Here is a 22,264-nt window from a genome sequence, read left to right as displayed (position 1 = left end):
ACCCAAAGTTGAGAACCCTTGTTGTAGAGGCCTGCAGCCTCAGATTTAACACTAGCCTGCCAATAAGCTCAGAGGGAAGGCTGAGGGAGAGGTAGGCCAAACATAGTACAGCATTCCAAATATCGATGCCCATGTCAAACAGCACGCCACTTAGGCTCCCCTCACACAACAGCATCAGTAGAATGTCCCAGAGACTTCTGTACAATCCCCCAAGGACTCTGAAATTCCTGAAGTGACATCACAACCAGGGAGGATCCAGAGTTTTCAGCCCCCAAGCAACTTGGCTCAGAGGATCCATCCATCGCTTCAAGGCTGAACAAGTTGGTTATTCCTGCACTATATTCATGTATATTGGGGGGCAGGTTCTTAAACCATCTGGAGGAGTCTGCTCTACAAGTGCCTTGGTCCAATGTGTATAAAGCCTAATTGTGGACTCTGCTTGAGGCCAGTAGGACTGATGGATGGAGGATCTTTCCCTGAGGACTAGAAGGTGATTTGTCAATTGCCTTTCTTGTTTTCAGCGGGATATCTAATACCGGTAATTGACAATAGAGTCCTGTGGTGTAATGGACAGCATGTTGGATTTGACCCAAGGAGAAATGGATGGTCATGGTGGCCAACTCATTGTGCGGAAGCTGTGAAAAAGGCCAATTACATGCTAGAGATCATTAGGAAGGGGATTGAAAATAAAATGGCTAATATTATAATGCCCTTATACAAAACAATGGTGTGGCCACACTTGGAGTACTGTGTACAATTCTGGTCACCACATTTTAAAAAGGACATTGTAGAACTGGAAAAGGTGCAGAAGAGGGCAACCAAGATGATCAGGGGCCTAGAGCATCAGGCTACACCACCTGGGGCTATTTAGTTTAGAAAAAAGATGACTGCAGGGAGAAATGAAAAAGGTCTATAAAATCAAGCATGGTGTGGAGCAAGTGGATAGAAAGAAATTCTTCTCTCACACACATAACACTAGAACCAGGGGTCATCACATGAAATTGATTGCCAGGAAATCTAGGACCAACAAACGGAAGTACTTTTTCACACAACACATAATCAATTTCTGGAATTCTCTGCCACCAGATCTGGTGACAGCCAACAACTTGGATGGCTTTAAGAGGGGTTGGTCTACCAACAGCTACTAGTTGGATGGCTATAGGCCATCTCCAGCCTCAAAGGCAGGATGCCTCTGAGTACCAGTTGCAGGAGTGTAACAGCAGGAGAGAGGGCATGCCCTCAACTGTAGGCTTCCAGTGGAATCTGGTGGTCCACTGTGTGAAACAGGATGCTGGACTAGATGGGCCTTCAGCCTGATCCAGCAGGGCTGTTCTTAGGATATCCCCATGCAAACTTTTCTGTGGACCAGGGGTGGCCCTTTCATGAGGCAAGGTGAAGCAGCTGCCTCAGATGGCGGATTGTTGAGGTGCCAGCAGGACAGCAACATGTCTCCCATTGCTGCCTTCAGAGCAGCTGTTTGGGACCGATATGACCCTTGTAGGCCTTGCAAGGAGTGCCTCCCCTCACATTCCTTGCAAGCAACCTCCCTCCTCCCTACACCATTTATAAAGCTTGCAAGGGCCAGCTTTGAAAGGAGGCTGCCCCCAAGGGGTGAGGGGCAAGGCAGTTTGGGGTGCCTTGTCTCAGGCACAATACCTTGGGCCTCCCAAGGCAAAAGTGACAAATCAAGCCTGAGCCTTAAATTTTTCTCTGAGCCTCCCTTTTAGAGGGGGAGAGGGCTGCTTTTAAAGAGCAGTCCCTGGGATGATTTTAATCCATTAAGGGGCCCTTTATTGGCTTCAGTACAATTTCCTGTCCCCAACATGAGAAGAGTGGAATATCTCAATAAATAAAATGAAACTGTAAGAGCCAACACCATAAACTGCAATTATTCAATTGATGCAACTCAGTAATTTTTATTGCAACTGGAAGACAATACATCACAGAAACTTTATGGTAGGATTTGGGAAAGTGTTATTTACAATAATAACTGATGAAAGAGTTTGTCTTTGGCAATATGATTACACATCAAGAAACGTAAAATGCAAGTATGCCTCTAGATCAACAATTTGTTTTTTCATATTTCCTAAAGATCGGCTGATTGCACTTGCCTTCCGACTGCTCATTTAGGTAAACACAAATACAACTTAACACCACTGTTTATGCCCCCCATCACAGTTCTCATTTTATGTTAATGAAACTGGCAGTTTCATACACCTAGTACAGCATAAAAACAAAAGAAGAATTAAAAAAATAAAAAAGGAAAGAAAAAAAATTGGCTTATTGCTGTACTAAATTAACCTATTGGCCAGTGAAGGTCTCATGACCCTAAAGCATTGATATTGTACTTATTGGTCTTTTGATTGCTTCATCACTTTTTTTTCCCTGCAAAACAAAAATATTTCAAAAATATCACAGAAGAGTATAAAAATGTACAAGTTCATAATGCTTTTCGTACACACAGAAATCATTCCCTATCCCATCCCTTCAAACATTTTGACACCAAGGCAGACTGAAGTAGTGAGTGTGTATAATACAGAAGTGAAACTGGTATCAATTCCCCGCCTCCCACAAACATATTTGAAAAAAGCTAAGGTGGGGGGGAAGCACTAAATGCTCACTCTTAACTGGAATGAGGGAGAAAACAGTATTGGGGTTTCAGGCCACAGTAATTAAAGTCTCAACTTATAGATACACCAAGCACATTAGAAGTTTGCATCCAGTGAAGGTGGTTCTCAAACTTGGGTCCCCATATGTTGGACTACAGTTCCCATCATCTCCAGCCACTGTGGCTGGAGATGATGGGAATTGTAGTACAACATATGGGGACCCCAATTGAGAATCCCTGTACTTGCACATAGATCTCGAGTTGGAAAGAAACCCTACATGCGTTGCACGTGACTGGTGCCTGCACAATTCCCATTGTCAATCCAACGGGCAAGGCTGCATTTGTGTGCAGCCCTTTCAAGAAGCTGAAAGCCCATTGATATGGGAGGGGGAGCAGGGAGGCCACATGCTCCACCTTCCTAGTCAAAACGTGATTAATGGGGTTCCAGTTTTTAAAAAGCCTACACATATGGACCTCAGGCTGTTCAGTGTGTGTTCTAGGGATGCATGAACTGGTTCGAAGCCCTTCTAAAGGCCTCCGAACCGGTTCAAATGCGACGCTGGCTTGAAGTTCGAAGCCAGCGGGGGAGGGTGTACTTACCCCTCCCACCGCTTTCGCTCTCCTTTTTTTCCAAAGTTCATGGGGCAGCAGCATACCTCCCTACTGCCCCTTCCCCCATTCTTGGCCAGAAGTGGCTGGAAGTACCGGGCATGCATGCGCCCATCACGTGCGCACGGCAGACGGGTGCGCACGCAACGGGCGCATGCGCACCCAGTACTTCCGGCCACTTCTGTCCAAGAACGGGGGAAGGGTCAGCAGGGAGGTACGCTGCCACCCCATGGACTTTGGGGGGGGAGAAGAGAGCCGGCGGGAGAAAGCAGCGGGAGGGGTAAGTGCACCCTCCCGTGCCCTTAAAGAGGCACCCCCACCGGCTTTGAACCGCACCTCCACGGTTCCATGCACATCCCTAGTGCATTCTGTTTATACTGAGCCGCAGGGCTCTTAGCAACGCATTAATTTTAACTGAACTGTCAGAAGAAAAAATCAGTTTCTGCACTCAGTGCAAATACAATGTAGCAAAACAATAATTATTCTCATATAATTTTGAGTGCTAACAATGGGTTTTATTAAGCACAAGATCTACAAAGAGGTCCGTATTAACAGTTTTCTTTTGCACTTTTAAATTTAGACTAGCAAAATAAAGCACCATGGACACAGTCTGAGTTTTGTTTTTTGGTCTTTGAAATAAGTACTTGTTTGCTGAGCTGTGGAAGGATTGCATGGTCATAATTAACATTGTCAACCATGCAACCAGCCCACTGACAATTCTGCACTCTAATTCAAGAAAACTAGTATCAAAAAGGACACCATGCCCCCAGTTTCCCCACCCGGTTTGCCACTGATAGCTAAGTGAGCGGAGGTATAACAGAGGCATGAGTAAAGGTATGAGAAAAGGACCATGGCACAGAATATTATGAACGTGCTGATAAAATCTAGCTCCAAGAAAAACTTACACAAACACCATTCTGTAAAGGAAAAATAAAAAAATTTAAAAAGTGATAAGTACAGCTTTTTATTCCCTACAATAGAAAGCAAAGAGACGGCCAGAGGTTGGCAGAAGATTATCACCATAGCAAAGTGTTAATGTAATATTACATATTATTAGTATAAATAATAAAGTTATTTAAATTAGATCACAGTGCTGAATTTATGTGCATAACAGTGTTTTACAGATGACAAAGAGAATTATGAAGGACACGATCACAATTAACTGCTGCTCAACCAAGTTCTGGTTTGGGGGTGGAAGAATACCTTTAAAAAAACCAACAACCCAGGAATTAATTCATGCACTAACTAAACAAGTGAGCCTCACCTAATTTTCTCAATGAAGTTAATTGCCTTTATATGTGTCCATTTATATTAACCTCAGGGCCATGCTTCTCTTTTGCAGGGCCAAAAATTTGCTGGTGCAAAGTGGTACTCCCCTGTAAGTTTTAACAGAAGTGTCTCAATTTACCCAATAGGTTATTTTGGTTTCCAAATCACCTATTCTCCAACTGGAATGCAGACCATCTAAATCAGTGGTGGTTCCCAACCTGGGGGCCTCCAAATGTTGCTGAATTACAACTCCCATCCCCAGCTACAATTTATTGTAGCTGGGGATGATGGGAGTTGTAGTTATCAACATCTGGAGGCCCCCAGGTTGGGAACCACTGGTCTAAATCTTCAGACCATCACAGGCAAGTGTGTGTGATTGAGAACAGATTGTCCTCTGTGACCAATGTCTGTGATGGTCATTGCTGTGCCTGATGCACTTTACAGATACAGGCTCACATTCTGCACAGGGTAATGTGGACAGTTTAGCCCATGTCACTGCAAGAGTCTAAAACACGGCTTGTAATGTTGTGGAACAGCCCTGTACTGCTGTGCCAAAACGACACAATCATAGCTGTGTGATGCTATGCCCATTATTTCCAATGGATGGTAGCATCATGCAACTTCAGTGGCACAATTTTGAGTCACAGCAGAACAGGGCTGTTCTGCAATATTGCGGATGATGTTTTAGGCATTCGCAGCAATACATGCCGGGCCGAACCAGCTGTGTTATCCTGTGCAGAATGTGAGCCATGGTTATCCTCTCTCCAATTACTTCTCTATCCAAAGTCCATGCAAGCCAATACTATGCAAAAAGGACAATGCATGGAAAAAGCTCTGCATGAATACTTATGGACAGCAAGTCTCAACAGCTGCCCTTGAGGTTCACAAGTCTTACTCCCTTATATTGTCATGCATTGTATCTGCTTCCCCCCACCCCAAACAACAGAGTGGCTTGCAGAGGTGTCTACGATGGCAGCCCAATCAAGAGGTTTCTCTGGACCTATGGGCTATTAACTCTGGGCAGCAGAGGCTGCGCTCATTCACTTCTGTGTTGGGGAGAAATGTGCAAAATGCACTGCTTGGAACTTTGGAGGAGTATGGTCTATAAAAGTGCATCAGAAAATGTGATTGAGTCACATTTGGGTAAAGCCAGCATCAGGCTGGCTCACAGAAAGGTCTGCCAAATCTTGCTTACGGAGGCTTACGGAGAGTGTTAAGTCAGAATTTGATAAGACAGAGGATCCCATGGAGTGATCTCAGGATCATAGAGATATTTTTAAAAGGCAAAAGACTTCATCAATGGGGCTTTACAAACAAAACAAAACAGGGCATGATCCAGCCACAGCAAAAGCATATGCAGATGGTATGGTGCAGAGGCATATTGGAAGCCAGGTAGGAGCAGTTGGATGTATCTGTCCCAATTCAAATGTCAGCTACAGTGCATGGGCAGGGCCTCCCCATGCCCTGGCAAGGATGCTTGGCAAGGATCCTGTGCATCCCATCTGGCAGGCTGGGACCTTCTGTGCAGGTTGCCTGAAAAGACTAGGTGGAGGAAGGCTGTTGGCTGGGTGGAGCTTTTGCCCTTTGAGGCAGGAGGCACATGCTTCAAGATAGGGCATGGGTATGCTTCAGTCTTCAGTGGTAAGCCAAGGAGTTATTGGATCATTTCTAGTGTGCCAGAATGGCACATGAAGGGGCCAGGTAGATCATCTGGACCCTACAACCAACCATGTGCTAGATGCAAGATCCAGGAGATCATGGAATGCTTCTCTTGCTCAGCCTTTTCTGCTCCCTCCCAGATTCTTATGGGTGACCTACAAAATCCATGGCTCCTGAAGAAATACAAGCTCTTGTTTGGAATACCCATGGGTGCTGGATCATGCCCATAGTTTTCAGTACACGAATAATGAATTGATCACACATTTTCAGCTTTACTAAAGTCGCCTGTTTACAGATCCCAAATGAAAATGGTCAAATAATGATCAATAAAATAAAGATCACCTAGAGATGTATAAATTCTGGTTCTTTCGAGGGCTTTTTTGTTCCCCAGCTAAATTCAAAGTATTAATTTAATCTTTAATAATAGTGTGGCCAAAATATGAAGGAAGACTGATTTCCACTACAATCCTTCCCTCCATCGTTTTCGAAAACATTTGTGGCACAAAGGCAAGAAGATCCAGAAGTGCAAAGGACATAACCCACCAACTACTGAATGAAAGTTGAAACAGCATCATGCAGCTGAAGTCTATAATTGGACCCAATGGCTTTAATTTTAATTCAGGAAAATAATGGCTTTAATTTTAATTCAAGGAAAGAAATTGGCACCACAGAATCTAATATTAAAGTGGGTTTTTAAAAAGAGAACTGCTTGTTGAAAATGGCTATGTATTTTGTAATTATATGACAGACAAGTCAAGATGTCAGCAGACCTTCCATGTTTCAAAATAACTTATTTTAAAAGTCCTTAAGTGAGATATTCTTTGCTTTCAAAACAAAGTAACCGGATGCGTTTTGTAAAAAGATCAACTGTCATTACCTTTTGCATGGTAGTAGCTAGACTGAAGAAGCAGTCAGAACAATTTTTTACTTCAAAAAGGTGCTTATAAATCATGACCCAGCATACAATCCAACCAAAGTTAAACACTTTAAAATTCTCATCAATTTCAGTAGAAAAGCAGAGCACATGCTTAGCTCTCCCACTGAAATCAATGGGACAATAAAAATTAACTTGTGGTGGGATCACACCTCAATGGTCCTTTTTTCTTGAAGCAGTGATACATACCAGAACTGCTGTTTCCTGTTTTACAAAAAATGCTGCAGCTGAAGGCTATTGTCCTATTAGAATACCCAATGACATAAACATTGCATATTGTAATAAGCTATATATTCTCCAAAACTTTCTTCCAATGGGAAAATCCCTTTGAGTCAAAAACTGGATACACGCACATGTGTGAACAAGAACTTGGATTTTACTATTAGTAGTCAAAAAGACCAGTTAGTAGGAGGGAGCCACTGGTTTCTGGCAAGCACATGCTCCTGGCGAAATCCAGTACTTCTGAACCTGAAAATATTGGGCTGACAAAGATAGATTTTCCAATCAACTTGACTGTCAACCTATTTCTGGGTTTGGATGACTTGGACAGCCATGGAAGGACAGCTTGTGCTGGGAGCATACAGGCACCGATAACCGTTACTTCCTCCTACTTATTTGCCTGCGGTTGTCTGAACTCACCCTGTATCGGGGTGGGGGGGGGAGGTAAATTATAGTCAATTAAAATGACAGTGTAAGAAAAATATGGTTTTTGTGTACAAAATATTGGTGGAATACACATTTAGATGAAACCAATGAAGTAAATGGAATTATTCTGGTTTCCCCAGGTCAAAGGAAATACAAGGGAATTTAGGGTGACATATAAATGGTTTAAAATGCACCTAGGGCATGAACATAATAATAAACTCTCATAATTAAGCCTTACGAAACTGACTGGAGATTCTTCTATAGAAGTCTCATTGAAATGAATGGAAACTGTGAAAAGGAGATGCTGCTCGTATATGTGCAGTTCACTTCAATGGTGCCTGTGCAGGAAAGGGTCCCCAGGGATTGTGCTCACACTGTGTATATGGAGAACAGGTAGGTGCAATGGTCCTCATATGTGTAATTCAACCAGCAGCACTTCCTTAATACCAATGGCACATAGGTATATTTCCTGGAAAATACACAGCCAAGATATTGGGATGTGGTAGCAATCTACAGCTGCTTAATCTCTTGCCACTGAGGCAAGAAGTTGGTACTTAAGCAGAAACCCTCCCTCCAGAGACCAAGGACCGGCCCAGTAAAAAGACAGCATTTTTTTGGCTATTCTACCAACCCCAGAATCAATCCTTTGGACTGCCCTTCAGTTGGCAGTTCATAAAAGGTTTTGGGTCACAGTATAGACTTCAATATGCAGTATCATGCTGTGCTCCCTCAGCTCTCTACATACACTACAGTGGTTTTTGAGCATGATAATGTCAGCAAAAGCAAAAATAACTTTAGAATCCTTCCAGATCTTGGCAACCACATCTCTTTACTCTACATAAAACATACTCATGCTCAGTACATCTCCATGTCAACCACAAGGATGTATATGGCACTCTCGTTTGCAGAGAAGACTTTATTCATTGACATGGTTCCTTTTTTAAATATTAAAAGTGTTCTTGTTGCTTCTTAGTCAAGTGTCACTTTTTCCATTTTCTGGCAGACACAGAATTCTTCCCCTACCTGTTTACATGGAAAATGTATTGATAGAACCAGCAACACACAGCTTGAACCTGACAGACTTCTGTAATTCCAAGCCTGAGTCAGCATTTTGTATTTTACAACCCTTGTGTTTGAACTCCCAAGTTCACACTGTACACTTTTTCTGGAATATACCTCTAGCGTCTGCCACCACATTCCACACCCCTCTGTAGCAAAGGCCTCCATTTTATGTAAAGCGGCACTCAGTTCACTGGAGCCTATGGCCAAGATCCAAAGAGCCCCTTACACACACCTAAGGTGTACAACTAGAGGTTGCCAGTTTTCCCTTCTGGTTGCCACCCATCTGGAAGATCCCCTTTTTTCAAAAGGTGCAAGGGGCTGTGGTAAGAATAGGGGTCCCGGAAAGACTTGGTGCATGCACAGCCCTTCGGATCCTTGCCTGCATCTCTGGAAGTAGACTTGCAAGATTATGGCCTGTGATAATCACATTTTCAACAGATGGAAGAGGCTGCCTTTATTGCAAAGCCTTCGATCTGTTTATAGGGCCATCACCACAGAGCAGGTATGGTCATAAACAAGTTGCCTTTTCACCATGGTGTTTTCTTTCATCACTCTGTAAAAACAATAAAAGCCCTTTCATAATTTTTCTCTCCTCACAGTGGAGTAACTTGTGTGGTCATCATCTGCCCCAAACCAAATTGCAAGATGCTTGCCCCATAGTTCAGCCCCTCCTTCTGGAGCCCTTAATCATACACACTCACTACTTGCCTTACCCTCAAAATTATTGCGTAATGTTAATACATGTAAAGACAAAGAAAGGACAAACATGTTCAAAAAACAGAGAAGTAGGGGGAGGGGGCTGAATGTGCAGACAAGGCAATATAATTCAACCATCCAAGCCCTACCCGAGCATGAAGATTTATTTTTAATATTGCAGAGTAAGTTCCCCAACAGTCAGTATTTGTCCCTGAAAAAGGTTAAACCTTAAAACACCTGCTTAAAAAAAGGGAAAAAAATCCAAAACAAAAAACCCAAAAAACAAAACTAAGCCTAAGGGCTTAAAAATTAGAGGCATAGCCTTTTCTCTATTTTTCTATATTTATATGAAAATAATTCATGCTTCATGCTAAATACATTATTTACCTTACAAGAACTTTTGTTATCTTTGAATGAAAAAAGGGGTTTTTATTTTGTACTCCCAAGCCCCTCCCAGAAGGAATCCATGCAATGTGGATCAGAATTTTCTGCTGGCTACACTGGTTAAAACTGGAAATACATTTGTCATTTTTGCACAGATGAATCCTGACTGACATGAATTGGGTATGCCGTTTTAGAGGAGCACTATAAGGAGCTCGATGTACAATTTACTTTATATTGTTGCCCGACCAACATGAATTTTTTTTTTTTGAAAAAAAAATGCGACATAATACTAATGGCAGGTTTTGTAGCATCTTTTTTTCTAGCAAGATCAAATCTTTGTGACCTACAGAAAAGGTTTCCTCGTTTTGATCCTCCTTAGATATCTACTCATAGTTTTCTTCAGACTTGATTGCTTTTCACTCAGGCAGTTAAGAACTCATAGCTTGTTTTCCCATAATATTTTTGCAGGCAGTGCCAATCTTCAGGCTTATGGCTTTTTTAAAAAACATTCTTTAAATTTAAATATAGAAGACAATTAATTGATTAAACAATATCACTAATCCCCCACCCCATCCTCCTTATTTCACTGAAACTCATTGCATACACAGTTCAGTTTTCCACAATTTTAAAGTTATTAAGTCTTCACATTATGAGCCTTATACAGTACATGAAGCACTAATAGTTCATCACTGTATGAGCAGCTGTCTCCAGTGGCTATTCCAAGATTTCTATGGCACAACTGTAAGCGAATGCCACTGTGATCCTCGGTTCTGAGGTCAGTGTATGTGCCTATTACTTCCCTCAGATCTTTAGACACATTCACATATAAACCCAATTGTAAGGCCTTTTTAAAAAGTCTAATAGCCTGGCCTGAATGATTACCAAATTATCCAATTTCTTCTAAGAAATTTCCAAGTGCCAAATTCTATTCCTCACATTAACTGGTGACGTCACAGCATATTCAAACCATGCATTTCTGACAAAGGTGGAGAAAGCAATGGCAATTTTGGCTTTTACTCTTTTTTCCCTCTTTTTTTTTTTTTGTCTTCATGTAATGAAAAGCTTTTGTAAAACTAGTTGAGTATCAGTATGAGTTCTATGGCTTCAATCTCCTTTTAAAAATTAAAATAAAAAAAAATCTTAAGGGTTCCAAAAAAGAAACAAAAACAAACAAGAGAGAAGAGAAAGAGAGAGAGAGGAGAGAGAGGGGAGAAAAAAATAAGAAAACCGAACAAAGAAAATATTTGTTGATATTGCCACAAATCATTAGAATTCACCTGACGTGCTGAAAGGAAATTGTTTTATAAGTTCAATCAATGGATTTGTTCTCATTTTTTGTGGTGTCCTTTTGCTCTTTCTGCCCCTTTGCCGTCCGATTGGTGATGTTGTTCAAACAAGACCGAATTCCTGCCAAATGCAAGAGCGATCCAGCTGCTTCTTTCATCTCCTCATCGTCACTCTCAGGGGGTTTCTCTGTACGTCTCTTTTTAAGAGGCAGTGTGTCACTTGGTATTTTTTTTGCCTTCAGTAAATGCTGACGTTTCTTGTGCTGAGATGTGTACCCGCTGTCAGCTAAAGAATCCTTGGTCTCTTTCCGGCTCTGCCTTTTGTCCTCCTCCTCTGCCTCACTATGGCTCTCATGGCTGTGGAAACTGACCTCACTCCCTTCACTACTGTCCCGGCTGCCTTTCGTAACAAATTCGTAATGGTCATCAGCAGAGGAAGAGGAAACTGAGTCACTAGTGGGCGATGTGCTCCTGTGGTTGGAAGATTTGGCACTGCTATAGTTGTGATCCTCCTTGGGGTCACCGCTAACCACTGGGGATCCACAGGACTGTTCGCTTTCTGTCCGCATCCGGCAGTTTGCTATTCCATTCCTGGAAGAAGGAAAACAAAAAGGCAAGATGAAAGCTCCCCTTTAAAGATCACAGCAATGTCCTTTCCGAATACCAACTAGGAGACTATTTCTTTTAAAATTGATGCTAACATCATATGTTTTAAGGCCAAGATTACCAGGGGACTGGAAAAACAGTACACCATGGTTGTTTCTCTAGCACTCTTCTGGAATTAAATTCAATGCCTGATCTCAGGCTTTAAGCTCAGTTGGCTTTAGGAAAAGCACTGCCTGAAGCAGCCGTGGTAGATTATGAGATCTTGATAGCTAGTGGGGACCTATACTCTGTGTACACCATGGTTATTACTAAGACTGTAAATGTTAACTGGTTTAAAAATGGAAAAATCAATTGATGCTTGAGTTGATCTAAGTTGCAGGAGTATATTTTAACTGATGAACGGACATTTTAATTGTTGAGGCTGAGCTTGAAGTCATTATTGTCCTGGTGCATTATTGTAATAGGGAATGCAACAACAGCAAAAATTATTATGGCTTTGCATTCTAACACTGAGTGGTAGCTTTGCCTTGAAAAGTTACCTACAGTGAAATTTTTGTCAATATAAAAATTTAATTAAATTTAAATTTAATCACTGAGGATGATGTCTTACATAGAAACATTTGCTATTTTGTTACATCTGAGGTTTAGTTTTTAAGTTTTAAACTTTGAATGTTTTTAAACTTTTACTGCACATTAAAGAAGGTCATTGAAAAAACTTTAAATTTAATCAATTTATTGGTAAAAAGTAGATTAACTAATTTTTTAAAAAAATCATAGATTGATGGGCCTGCTTGTTCTGTATGTGGCCCAATCAAGTAACTGGAAGACTTTAAAAGTTTTCAGAATAATATATACCATTGAAGAACATGAGCAAATGCAAATAAGACACATCAAAATATTTAATTTAGAGATGATTTAGTCTCATTTATGTCCACTGAATGTGTTGAAAGCAGCACAAATCCAGAACTGCTGTTTAAACTGAGTTGTGATTCAAACTTCAAATCGTATTTTCAAATGCAACTTGCAATAAGATGTTAACATTTGCTATGCCCAGAAATTGTGGGCTTTAAAAGGGGGGAACAGACTGCTGAATAAGCCAGTACTGCAAAATGTGCTGATGTGCCTGTACCACAGGCGCATTTTATACTACAAAGCCGAATGTTGGCCCTAATATCATATTGTTGGTGCACATATGTACGTGTGTATGTGTGTACACAATAATTTGTATTTGTTAAGAAGCACTCCTCTTCCTCACTTGAAATTCAGCTTCTTTTCTACATTAAACTCTTCACATGCAGGATTTCCCATTGTACATGCAGAACATTCTACAGCTCACATGAGAACAATGATGCCCCTGGGCACAAGAAGCTCTGCATTCACTTCAGAAGTGTTGGAAACACAGGCTGTGTCTCCAAAGACATTTTATAAGACTGCTCCTAGCTTGCTGGCTGAAGTTTACTTGTTAAAAAGTAAGAATGGCATAAACATGCATCATAATACAGCTAGCAATTAAGAGATAAGAGAGTGTTATTTCAGGGTCACATTAGCATACAACCAGATTAATGCTGTGCATCTTGCAAGACCCCCAGGGACATATTTTTGGGAGGCACGGTGGGCTACAGAGGGAAGGGGAAATTGGCAAAAAAATCGTATCTCCCAAATTGTCTGCATTAAACATTTTTGGCACATGTCATGTTAGTCTAAATGTCAGCTAGCATTCTTATTTTTAAATAAGACGTAATCTAACAAGCAAGTAGAGGGTGAGGTAGCTTGTCATACTGTATTGTGGATCATGGTTTGAATGTATATATTACAGCTAGTTATAGATCACATAATATTTATGTATTTATTCATTCATTCTTATTTTAAAATTATGTAAATTGCCTTTGGTGTTCTGGTGATAGAACAGAACGGTCACCCAGATACCTACAGGAACCCCACACACAGGGGACAATACGCCCCCCCCCCCGTTACTCAGCAACTGGCATTCAATGAATGGTTACACCCAGAAAATCATTAACCTGGAGGTATAAACAACACATATAGCTTCTTTTATAATGCATTATTAATGTAGATCTGTATTCTGTCTAAAGGTATAGATCTGAGGAACGCTGGGGTTTCTAGACAAAACTGGGGTTCCAAGACATGTAAAACACCTTGTTGATGTTCCTATTAATTCAAAAGGATTCTCCTGAAGTGCATGGGAGAACAGACATTCTCTGTCAAGCCAGTTTAATAAAGTGAAGCCTTGTGATTTACAAGTACCCTCAATTCCAGCCATACTTGATTCTTAGTGCTTACCAGATTAGATGACTAATCACTAAAGAGATAAAAATGCAAGACATTTCAATGACACTTGAAAAACCACTCCAAGCCTTAATATCGTATTAGAATATTGTTTAAGACCATCAGAACGGCTGCACCTAGTCAGACAAGCTGGGCCTACCATTGTTTGCATCTGGCATCAGCCATTCCCAAAAACCATAGGACAACAGTACAAGAATCCAAGGAATAGTTAGGGAAATGCCACAGCTCAGTGGTGGAGCACCTGTTTTGCATGTAGAAGGTCCCAAGTTCAACCCCTGGCATCTCCAGGTAGGGCTGGGAAAGATACTTCTCAAAAACTCTGGAAAAGTCACTGCTAGTCTGTGTAAACAATACTAAGCAAGCTGGACCAATGGTCTGACTCAGTACAAAGCAGTCTCATATGTAGGAAACAATCCATTCAATGGTCCACTGTCATCTTACAGAAATAAAGGACACACTGGTGAAGATGTAGTATTTCCTGACCATTTTACTTAAGACACCACCATTAGTGGTATCAATAAAAATTTATAGATAGAGAGTGGGAAGAAACCAATCTCAATGAGGAAGTTCTGTTGATGAAATAGTGCTCTATAGTGGAGGAAGAGGATGCTTGTGTGCCACTAGTACCCTCTATGCCTGTCTGTCTTGTTCTTTTTTGAAACCAGTTACATTCTTAGCCATCTAATGGCAACGAATTCCACAGGTTAATTATTCAATTTAAAAACAAAAACTCTAGATAGCTTACAATAAGCTAAAGTAATCCAATTTCATGATGAACCATCCGCTTTCTTTGATTAAATCTGCTACCTGGTAATTTCATTAAGTCAATTTCATTAGGATATATCTTGCATTATGTTAGGATAAAGAGTAAAAAGTATAATGATGTCAATCTTAGTCAGCCAGCCTAATCTGGAGATCCATGTGCCCTCAGATATGTGCAAAGGAACATACACATGGACAGGACCCCTCCACTGAAGTGAATGGGGAAGCTGTTCCAGCCAGGGGAGATTTGTGCAGAATCAGAAATCCTGCACCTGCAACAGGTTGCTATACACAGAGACGTGTCATTCTAATGTAATAGGTTCTTAAAATTAAGAAGAAAATAACATCTGCATATAAGACAGCTAAAAAGGAACACTAAACAGATTCTATCTGTCTATATTTTGAGCAGTAGCTTTTTATTTCTACACATTTTTGAGACCACAGCATAATTACACATACGATGCATATAGGCTCAATTCAGAAAGTCATCTAAACCATGGTTAAGGAAGCTCAGCTATGATTTATTTTAGGGTGATGTCTGGAATAATTAACTATAGGGCACGATTCACACGATTGCCAGCAAGCTAGTAAGTAGGGAACGTTTAGGTAAAATACGGGGAACTAGGAGAGGGGGCTCCCAAAAGGCATGACCTCTGAACCCACTCAAGTCCAGTTCTCATGTTGCGTTACTGAGTTCTGCCTGACTTTCACCTGAAATCCTATATCCACTAGTCACCAAAGGTTAAAGTTGAGCAGAGGATCTTGGGTGAAAGTTGGGTAGACCTTGGTAACTGGTGCCGAAACTGGACTTGGGTGGGTCTCTACTTTCTGGCTTGCCAGCAGTCATGCAAAGCCACTCATAGAGGTCATTCACACATTCAAAAATGGTGTTCTACTCAGGTTTGGGAGCTGTGTGCGCTCCCAATTTTTGGTTGTGTGGAAGCAAGGAAAGAGGAAAACCTGGGTAGAAATGATTGTGTGGAAGCAGGGTAGGAGGAAAAGCTACCCAGGTTTTAGAACACACAAAGCTCCCAAACCTGGGTAGAACACAGTTTTTGATTGTGTGAATGACTTCATAGTTTGTAATTACAAAGCAAACCAATCTCAGAAAAAATGGTATGAAGTGTAAACCATGGTTTACACTATTATAGTATGATGAATGAACTCCATATCTACAGAATGACACACCATGGAAATGGGAGTGCTAAGCAGATGGGAACAGTGTTCCCACTAACAGGGATTCCCAGAAGTTGTTGACTACAACTCCCATAATCCCTAAGCAAAAGCCATTGCAGCTGGGGATTCTGGGAGTTGTAGTCAACAACATCTGGGAATCTCTGTTAGAGGGAACACTAGATGGAAATTGAAGGGGGACAACAAAAATGGTTTGTTAAGAAACTGGGAAACCAAAGCAAACAAGCAGCTCTTGACCATGGGTTGCCTACTGTTCACTTGAAAGCACAAACCATTGTGTTGGTTCAAAAGCATGGTATGTGCAAACCATGGTTTGGTGTGATATCTTAATTGAATCATAGTTCCTGTGTTTCAAAAATGCTAAACAATTTAAATAACATTGATGAAGAAATTGCTTTTTACCATATTACACTTTTGAAATAACAAAATCAACAACTTATAAATATGGGAAGATGACCTGATTACTAAGACTTAAATTGGTACTGTGAATATTTTTTGAGAGAGATAGAATAAAATACACATGTTTAAAACTATCAACAAAACCCAACATTTCCATCCTTTTTCACATAATAAAATTTAAGTTCTTTTGGATGTTAGGAGGTGGTTTATGATCCATAAATTATATGCAGAACTCTCAGCAGGAGAAAGAAGACAAAGACAAAGCTCTTTCAATTATTAATAGTTAAATGCAATGTCATTCATGATTGTGCAGCAAGCCAGCTGCATTCACTCTGAGATGGTGTCACCACTGCAGGGGTTGTCATTACACGATGCCAAATGCTTAAGAAGAAGAAGTCATCCATATTCAAAACAGTTGTACAGTGAATTTATAACCAGCTCTTTAAAATCATTCATTAAGGAGGAAGCATGTGTTGCTTTTGAAGAGGCAGATTTCTTTGTTTTTAAGCTAAATTTTTACATTTGAAGAAAATGCTTAAGATAGTCCCAATTTGGGGGGTGGGGTGGGAACTTAAGTGTCCCCCCACCCCCACACTTTACTAGTAATGGGATATTGCTGGAGTAATGTGGCTCAATCAAGCGCACGTGCACTGAGCCTTTGCATGAAACCGGCAATAACAGTCTTGTTCAAAGGAAATAAAGACTGAGCACATTAGGGGGGGAAATCACACAGCATGGCAGAACTCTTTGCGAACAAGGCATATCATGCTTTGCAAACTAATCTGCATATTTCTATCTTACCAAACTTGTTTAGACAGCAAGTTTTGTTTTTAATGCAAAACTTGCACCCTTAAATCCAAAACTACATTCTGTTTTACAAAAGGTGGATAATCTGGAGTGACCTTATCTCAACTGTTTTTACAAAGAGATAACAGGGAATGGAGAGACCAAGCTTGATCCAAGGAACTGAGAGCAGCAGGGAGCAGATTGCCTTCTGCCAAGGCCACTGAATTCCATCCTTCCCGTTCCATGCTGTGCTTAACAGATTAGAAGCGCCTGCAGCAAGTATCACCTGTTAGACCATCAGGATGGGAAAATAGGGTGCCTGGACTGACAGGGCTAGTAATCTGTTGTGTGGCAGGCACCCAGGTGCTGGATGTGGGGCAGTCTTCACAGCACTCTTTACACAGATAGTTCCTGCTTGCAGACTGTGCCTACTGGACCTTGGAGAATATGTTTTGCCACTTGGGTTTTCCTCTGCTGAAAAATATCCACAAAGGAATACAGCCGAAAAATGTTACGTTGGAACATGATGATCAAGTGGATTTTGCATTCTGATGTAATATGTTCCTGCCCTGGCATTATTTGGAGGAAGAGAAACATTACTTTGAAATTGGACTGCCTTACATGGATTTCAGCCATGTGGGAGTACTACCACCTTCGCAGCATAAAAAGTAAGGTATGGCTGTGCAGGTAAGACTCAGAAAAGTAGGCTGAGGATCGCAAGCAAAGCCACACCGTTAGTGTTCCCTCTAAGTTGTGCACATGTGTGCGCACTCACAAGTTTTTTTATGTCTGCTCGGTTAATTTTAGATCCCGCTCAGGTTGAATCAGGAAGGCCCCACTCTGAATGCACATGCACACACACTGCCTGGATACTGCCACACAGAAGAAAACTCATTCTGCACACAGATGAAAAAAAATTAGAGACAACAGTGCACACAGCGTATACCAGCATCTTAAAAATGAAAACTATACAGCACTTCTAACCCTACTCCCAGACATATTAGCCAGACTCCAACGTCATTCACACAATAAAGAACTATGTTCTACCCAGGTTTGGGAGCTGTGTGTGCTCCCAATTTTCGGTTGTGTGGAAGAAAGGTTACAGGAAAACCTGGGCAGCTTCTCCTCATCTCTTACTTCCACACAATCACTTCTACCCAGGCTTCCCTCCTACCTTGCTTCCACACAGCCAAAAATTGGGAATACACACAGCTCCCAAACCTGGGTAGAACACAGTTCTTGATTGTGTGAATGACCTCTTCCTGTAACAGCCATGTGCTTGGAAAGAGGGGTAACTGGGCAGGGGATTGGTATGTCCAGGGTGAAGCATTGAGGTCACTTGATTTAAGTGCATAACAGTCCAAAATGTCTATTGAGTAGTGGTAAAGAGACATTTGCACTCTCTGGCTGTGGAGAACAGCCACCAGTCTTTAGGCTGTGAGTGTTGTCTTGAAAAAACTTCCACAAGTGGACACAAGAAAGCTCTGCTGGATTAGACCCAAAGGTCCATCTAATCCAGTACCAGCTTCCCTGCTGGAAAGCCAGGAACAGGGTGTAGAGGCGATAGTTCCCCTCTCTTATGGTGGCCTCTACTGGCATTTGATCTATGAACAGGAACCATCCATGACTGCATCATAAAGTTTGGGTGTGTGTTTGTGTGTTGTGTTTGCTTTTAATGGTCTTCCCTTATTTCATTAGGACCCAAGTGTGCCAGCTGTGTGCTAGAGCGTTGCAAGTATTATTGGCTCACATTCTGCACAGCATAATGTGGGCGGTTCAGTGCTGCCCACACGGCTGCACATTCCTAAAACACTGCCCACAGAGTTGTGAAACAGTCCTGTTCTGCTATGGTTTAAAATTGTGCAATCACAATTGCGTGGCACAACATCTATTGGAAATAATGGATGGTATATCGTGGAACGGTGATTACGCAGTTTTAAGCCACAGTGGAACAGGGCTGTCTTAAGCCACTATTCCACAACACTACGGGTGGTATTTAATCACAGGCACTGGTGTGTTATGCTGTGCAGAATGCAAGCCATAGTTTTCAAGAAAGTGACAAAAAGTGCAGTTTTAGTCTGCTGGCAGCTTTGGGAAGTTCGTTGCTTTGTTACTATTTCCATAGCCCTGGATAGTGTTCCTTGAAATATTTCTCTGTTCAGAAGTGTGGAAATGTCTCCTTTTTCAAAGCAGCAGAAACATTTCTCAGGCACCTCTGGTACGAAGGGAGTAAATTAACACTAAGCAGTATTCCCTCGCATAATCAGGTCCAATCCCAGAGGGTTAAGTGTACAAATCAATGCAGCTAAGTCTGTTGTACTATTGGCAGGAACACTTACAGCAGGGATTTTACATCATAATTATATATGCACAGCACCACAGCAAAATACAGGTTGTGTGATGATCTGCTAATAAAACAGTGCTTTGTCTATGATTAGAACAGATGTAGCATTAATGCAAAAGGTGTGTGCTGTCAATTACAAGAAAGGAATCTATTTTGCGCATATTTGTATTAACACTGTGTGTACTTCCCCCAGGTTATATTCCCAAGAGCATGCTCCATGTTGTAAAATAGATACATATTTCCAATTGCACAAGGAGGGCCTTTTAATGAGCAAGATTTATTTAATTTGCAAATATATTCGCTGGATTCCTTGTTCGGCAAACTACAGCCACTCACAGATGGTGTGGGCACCAAGATGTGCATATGTCTGGCACTTATACTATGTGCTGCGATTGTTAATTTCAGTTCAGTGCTACTGGCTGAAATGGTCAGCTAAAACAAAGGTGCCTCTTTCGAACATAAGAACAGCCCTGCTGGATCAGGCCCAAGGCCCATCTAGTCCAGCATACTGTTTCAAACAGTGGCCCACCAACTCTTTGCAGCGGAGAAATAAGGAAATTCTTGAAATTCCTTATTCCTGAAAGGAATAAGAAAATTCCAAGGGTGGACTTTTAGCCTGAGCCCATAACAGGTTCTAATATTTAATTCTTTAATGGTCATTCTACTACACAGGTCCATGTAAGTAAAGTAAGTTTGGGCTCCATCAGATAATAAAAAGAAGGCTTCCTAACCACCATGTGTGAAAAGAGGTACTTACTGTATGAGTTTGCACATGAATTGAGGAAGGAAGTCTACCTAAAAAGTGTTATTTCTTTCTTTGTTGTTTATGAAAGATGAGGTTACATGATTAAATCTTACAAAAGAATGCCACCGCAGGCTGAGAGATCAGTCTTGGGTAACTTATTATTTTTGGAATACAACTCCCACCATTCCTCACCTTCAGCCATTGTGGCTGGGGATAGGAACATAGACAGCTGCCATATACTGAGTCAGACCATAGGTCCATCTCGCTCAGTATTATCTACACAGACTGGCAGCAGCTTCTCCAAGGTTGCAGGCAGGAACCTCTCACAGCCCTATCTTGGAGATGCCAGGGAAGGAACTTGGAGCCTAGATGCTCTTCCGAAAGCGGCTCCATCCCCTAAGGTAGGGATCCTCAACGTTGGGCCCCCAGATGTTATTGGACTTCAACTCCCATAATCCCCAACCAAAGGCCACTGGGGCTTGGGGTTATGGGAGTTGAAGTCCACTAACATCTGGGGGCCCAACGTTGAGGATCCCTGCCCTAAGGGATTCCCGCGAACCTTACAGCGCTCACACTTCTAGTCTCCCTTTCATATGCAATCAGGGTGGATCCTGCTTAGCTTAAGGAGACAAGCCATGCTTGCTACCACAAGACCAGCTCTCTTCCCATGGTGGGAAGTTACATGGGAACTTTCATGGATGGTGGAAGTTACATAGGAAGCTGCATTGTATCAGGTCAGATCATCAGTCCATCTAGCTCAGTATTGTCTATACTGGCTGGCAGTAGCTTTTCAGGCAGCAGTCTTCCCCAGTCCTATCTGGAGATGCCAGGGATTGAACCTGAGATCTTCTCCATGCAAGCTGATGCTCTACCACTGAGCTACAGCACCGCCCCCCCCCCCCCGGGAATATCTTACAGCAGGCAGTGCTCACGTGTAGTTACCCATGCAAATGCAAACCAGTGTGAACCCTGCTTAGCAAAGAGGACAATTCAAGCTCACTACTGCAAGACTGTAGCCAAAAAACAAGTTACCTAAGACTGAAGATCCCCAGAAGTATTCCCCAGTTACTTGTTTGTATTATGCTCCCATAAATTATTTTGATCTGTGTTAATAACGCAGCAGTAGGGACACCAACAAACATATGGTCCCATCCAGTTACAGAGATGCAATCACATAAATGCATCTCATAAAAACTAAAAGGCATAATCTACTGGGATTGCAAACATCAGACAAATGAATGGGAGCTGCAAAAAAGAGCACACACACGTGTACTGTAGCGTAGGGATGTGAGAACAGGTTCAGAACTGAACCAGTTCAACTTCCGAGCCAGTTTGGTTCAACATTTCGGGATCAAGCTGAACTACTCGAACCTTCTCTGGCCGTTCAGGGGGTTTGTGGGCCCAAAAGTTTTGTGTGTTTTTTTAATTATTATTTTTCAACTTACCCCCTCCAGGGGGCTTCTCTGAGGCGGTGGGGTCCGCAGAGGTTCCGCCCTCCCCTACCAGTCTCCATTATGCACCCATTGCCTGTTTGGGGTGGTCTTCGTCCCTTTCCGGGCCTTTCCCCCAGTGCGGCAGCCATTTTGGAGGCCACACAAGCAACATTTGCACATGCGCGACAGCCTCCAATATGGTCGCTGTGCCAGGGGTAAGGCCCAGAAAGGGCTGAAGAGCACCTGAACTGGGTGATGGGTGCATAATGGAGGCCAGTGGGGGGAGGGGGAACCACTGCAGACCCCCATCCCGTCGCCTTGGAGAAGCCACCCGGTGGGGGTAAATTGGAAAACAATTACATATATATTTTTAAAAAACGTTTTGGTCCGCAACCCACCCCCCCGGACTGAACCAAACCGGAGGGGGCTGGGCTGGGCTTGAGGGGTGCCAGACTGAACTGGCCCGGTCTAGGTCCGGTTCTGACTCACACCAAACTGGGCCAGCCGGTTCCATGCACATCCCTACTGTAGGGTAA

General features: G+C 42.1%; 1 protein-coding gene and 1 long non-coding RNA gene across 24 annotated transcripts in view; one reads left to right on the top strand and one right to left on the bottom strand.

Annotated features, from left to right (window-relative positions):
* The first annotated feature begins 284 nt into the window (after window positions 1-284).
* Window positions 285-6,829, top strand: LOC128328844 (uncharacterized). The gene is made up of 3 exons (XR_008309421.1): window positions 285-490; window positions 4,332-4,470; window positions 6,573-6,829. It is a non-coding gene; the product is annotated as an uncharacterized LOC128328844 (long non-coding RNA).
* The window catches only part of FOXN3 (forkhead box N3), a 397,500-nt gene continuing 377,136 nt past the window's right edge, over window positions 1,901-22,264 (bottom strand). For all 23 annotated transcript variants that reach the window (XM_053258886.1, XM_053258818.1, XM_053258878.1 and 20 more), the window contains 2 exons: window positions 11,144-11,743; window positions 1,901-2,385 (listed from right to left, as the gene is read on the bottom strand). In XM_053258886.1, coding sequence (XP_053114861.1) covers window positions 11,176-11,743 — 568 coding nt within the window. In that variant the 3' untranslated portion in view covers window positions 1,901-2,385; window positions 11,144-11,175. The remainder of the gene's footprint in view (window positions 2,386-11,143; window positions 11,744-22,264) is intronic.

Source organism: Hemicordylus capensis, chromosome 1, assembly GCF_027244095.1.
Source record: "Hemicordylus capensis ecotype Gifberg chromosome 1, rHemCap1.1.pri, whole genome shotgun sequence".
Classification (NCBI taxonomy): Eukaryota; Metazoa; Chordata; class Lepidosauria; order Squamata; family Cordylidae; genus Hemicordylus; species Hemicordylus capensis.
Note: the sequence above shows the minus strand (reverse complement) of the source record. Positions and strands in the feature narration are given on the sequence as shown.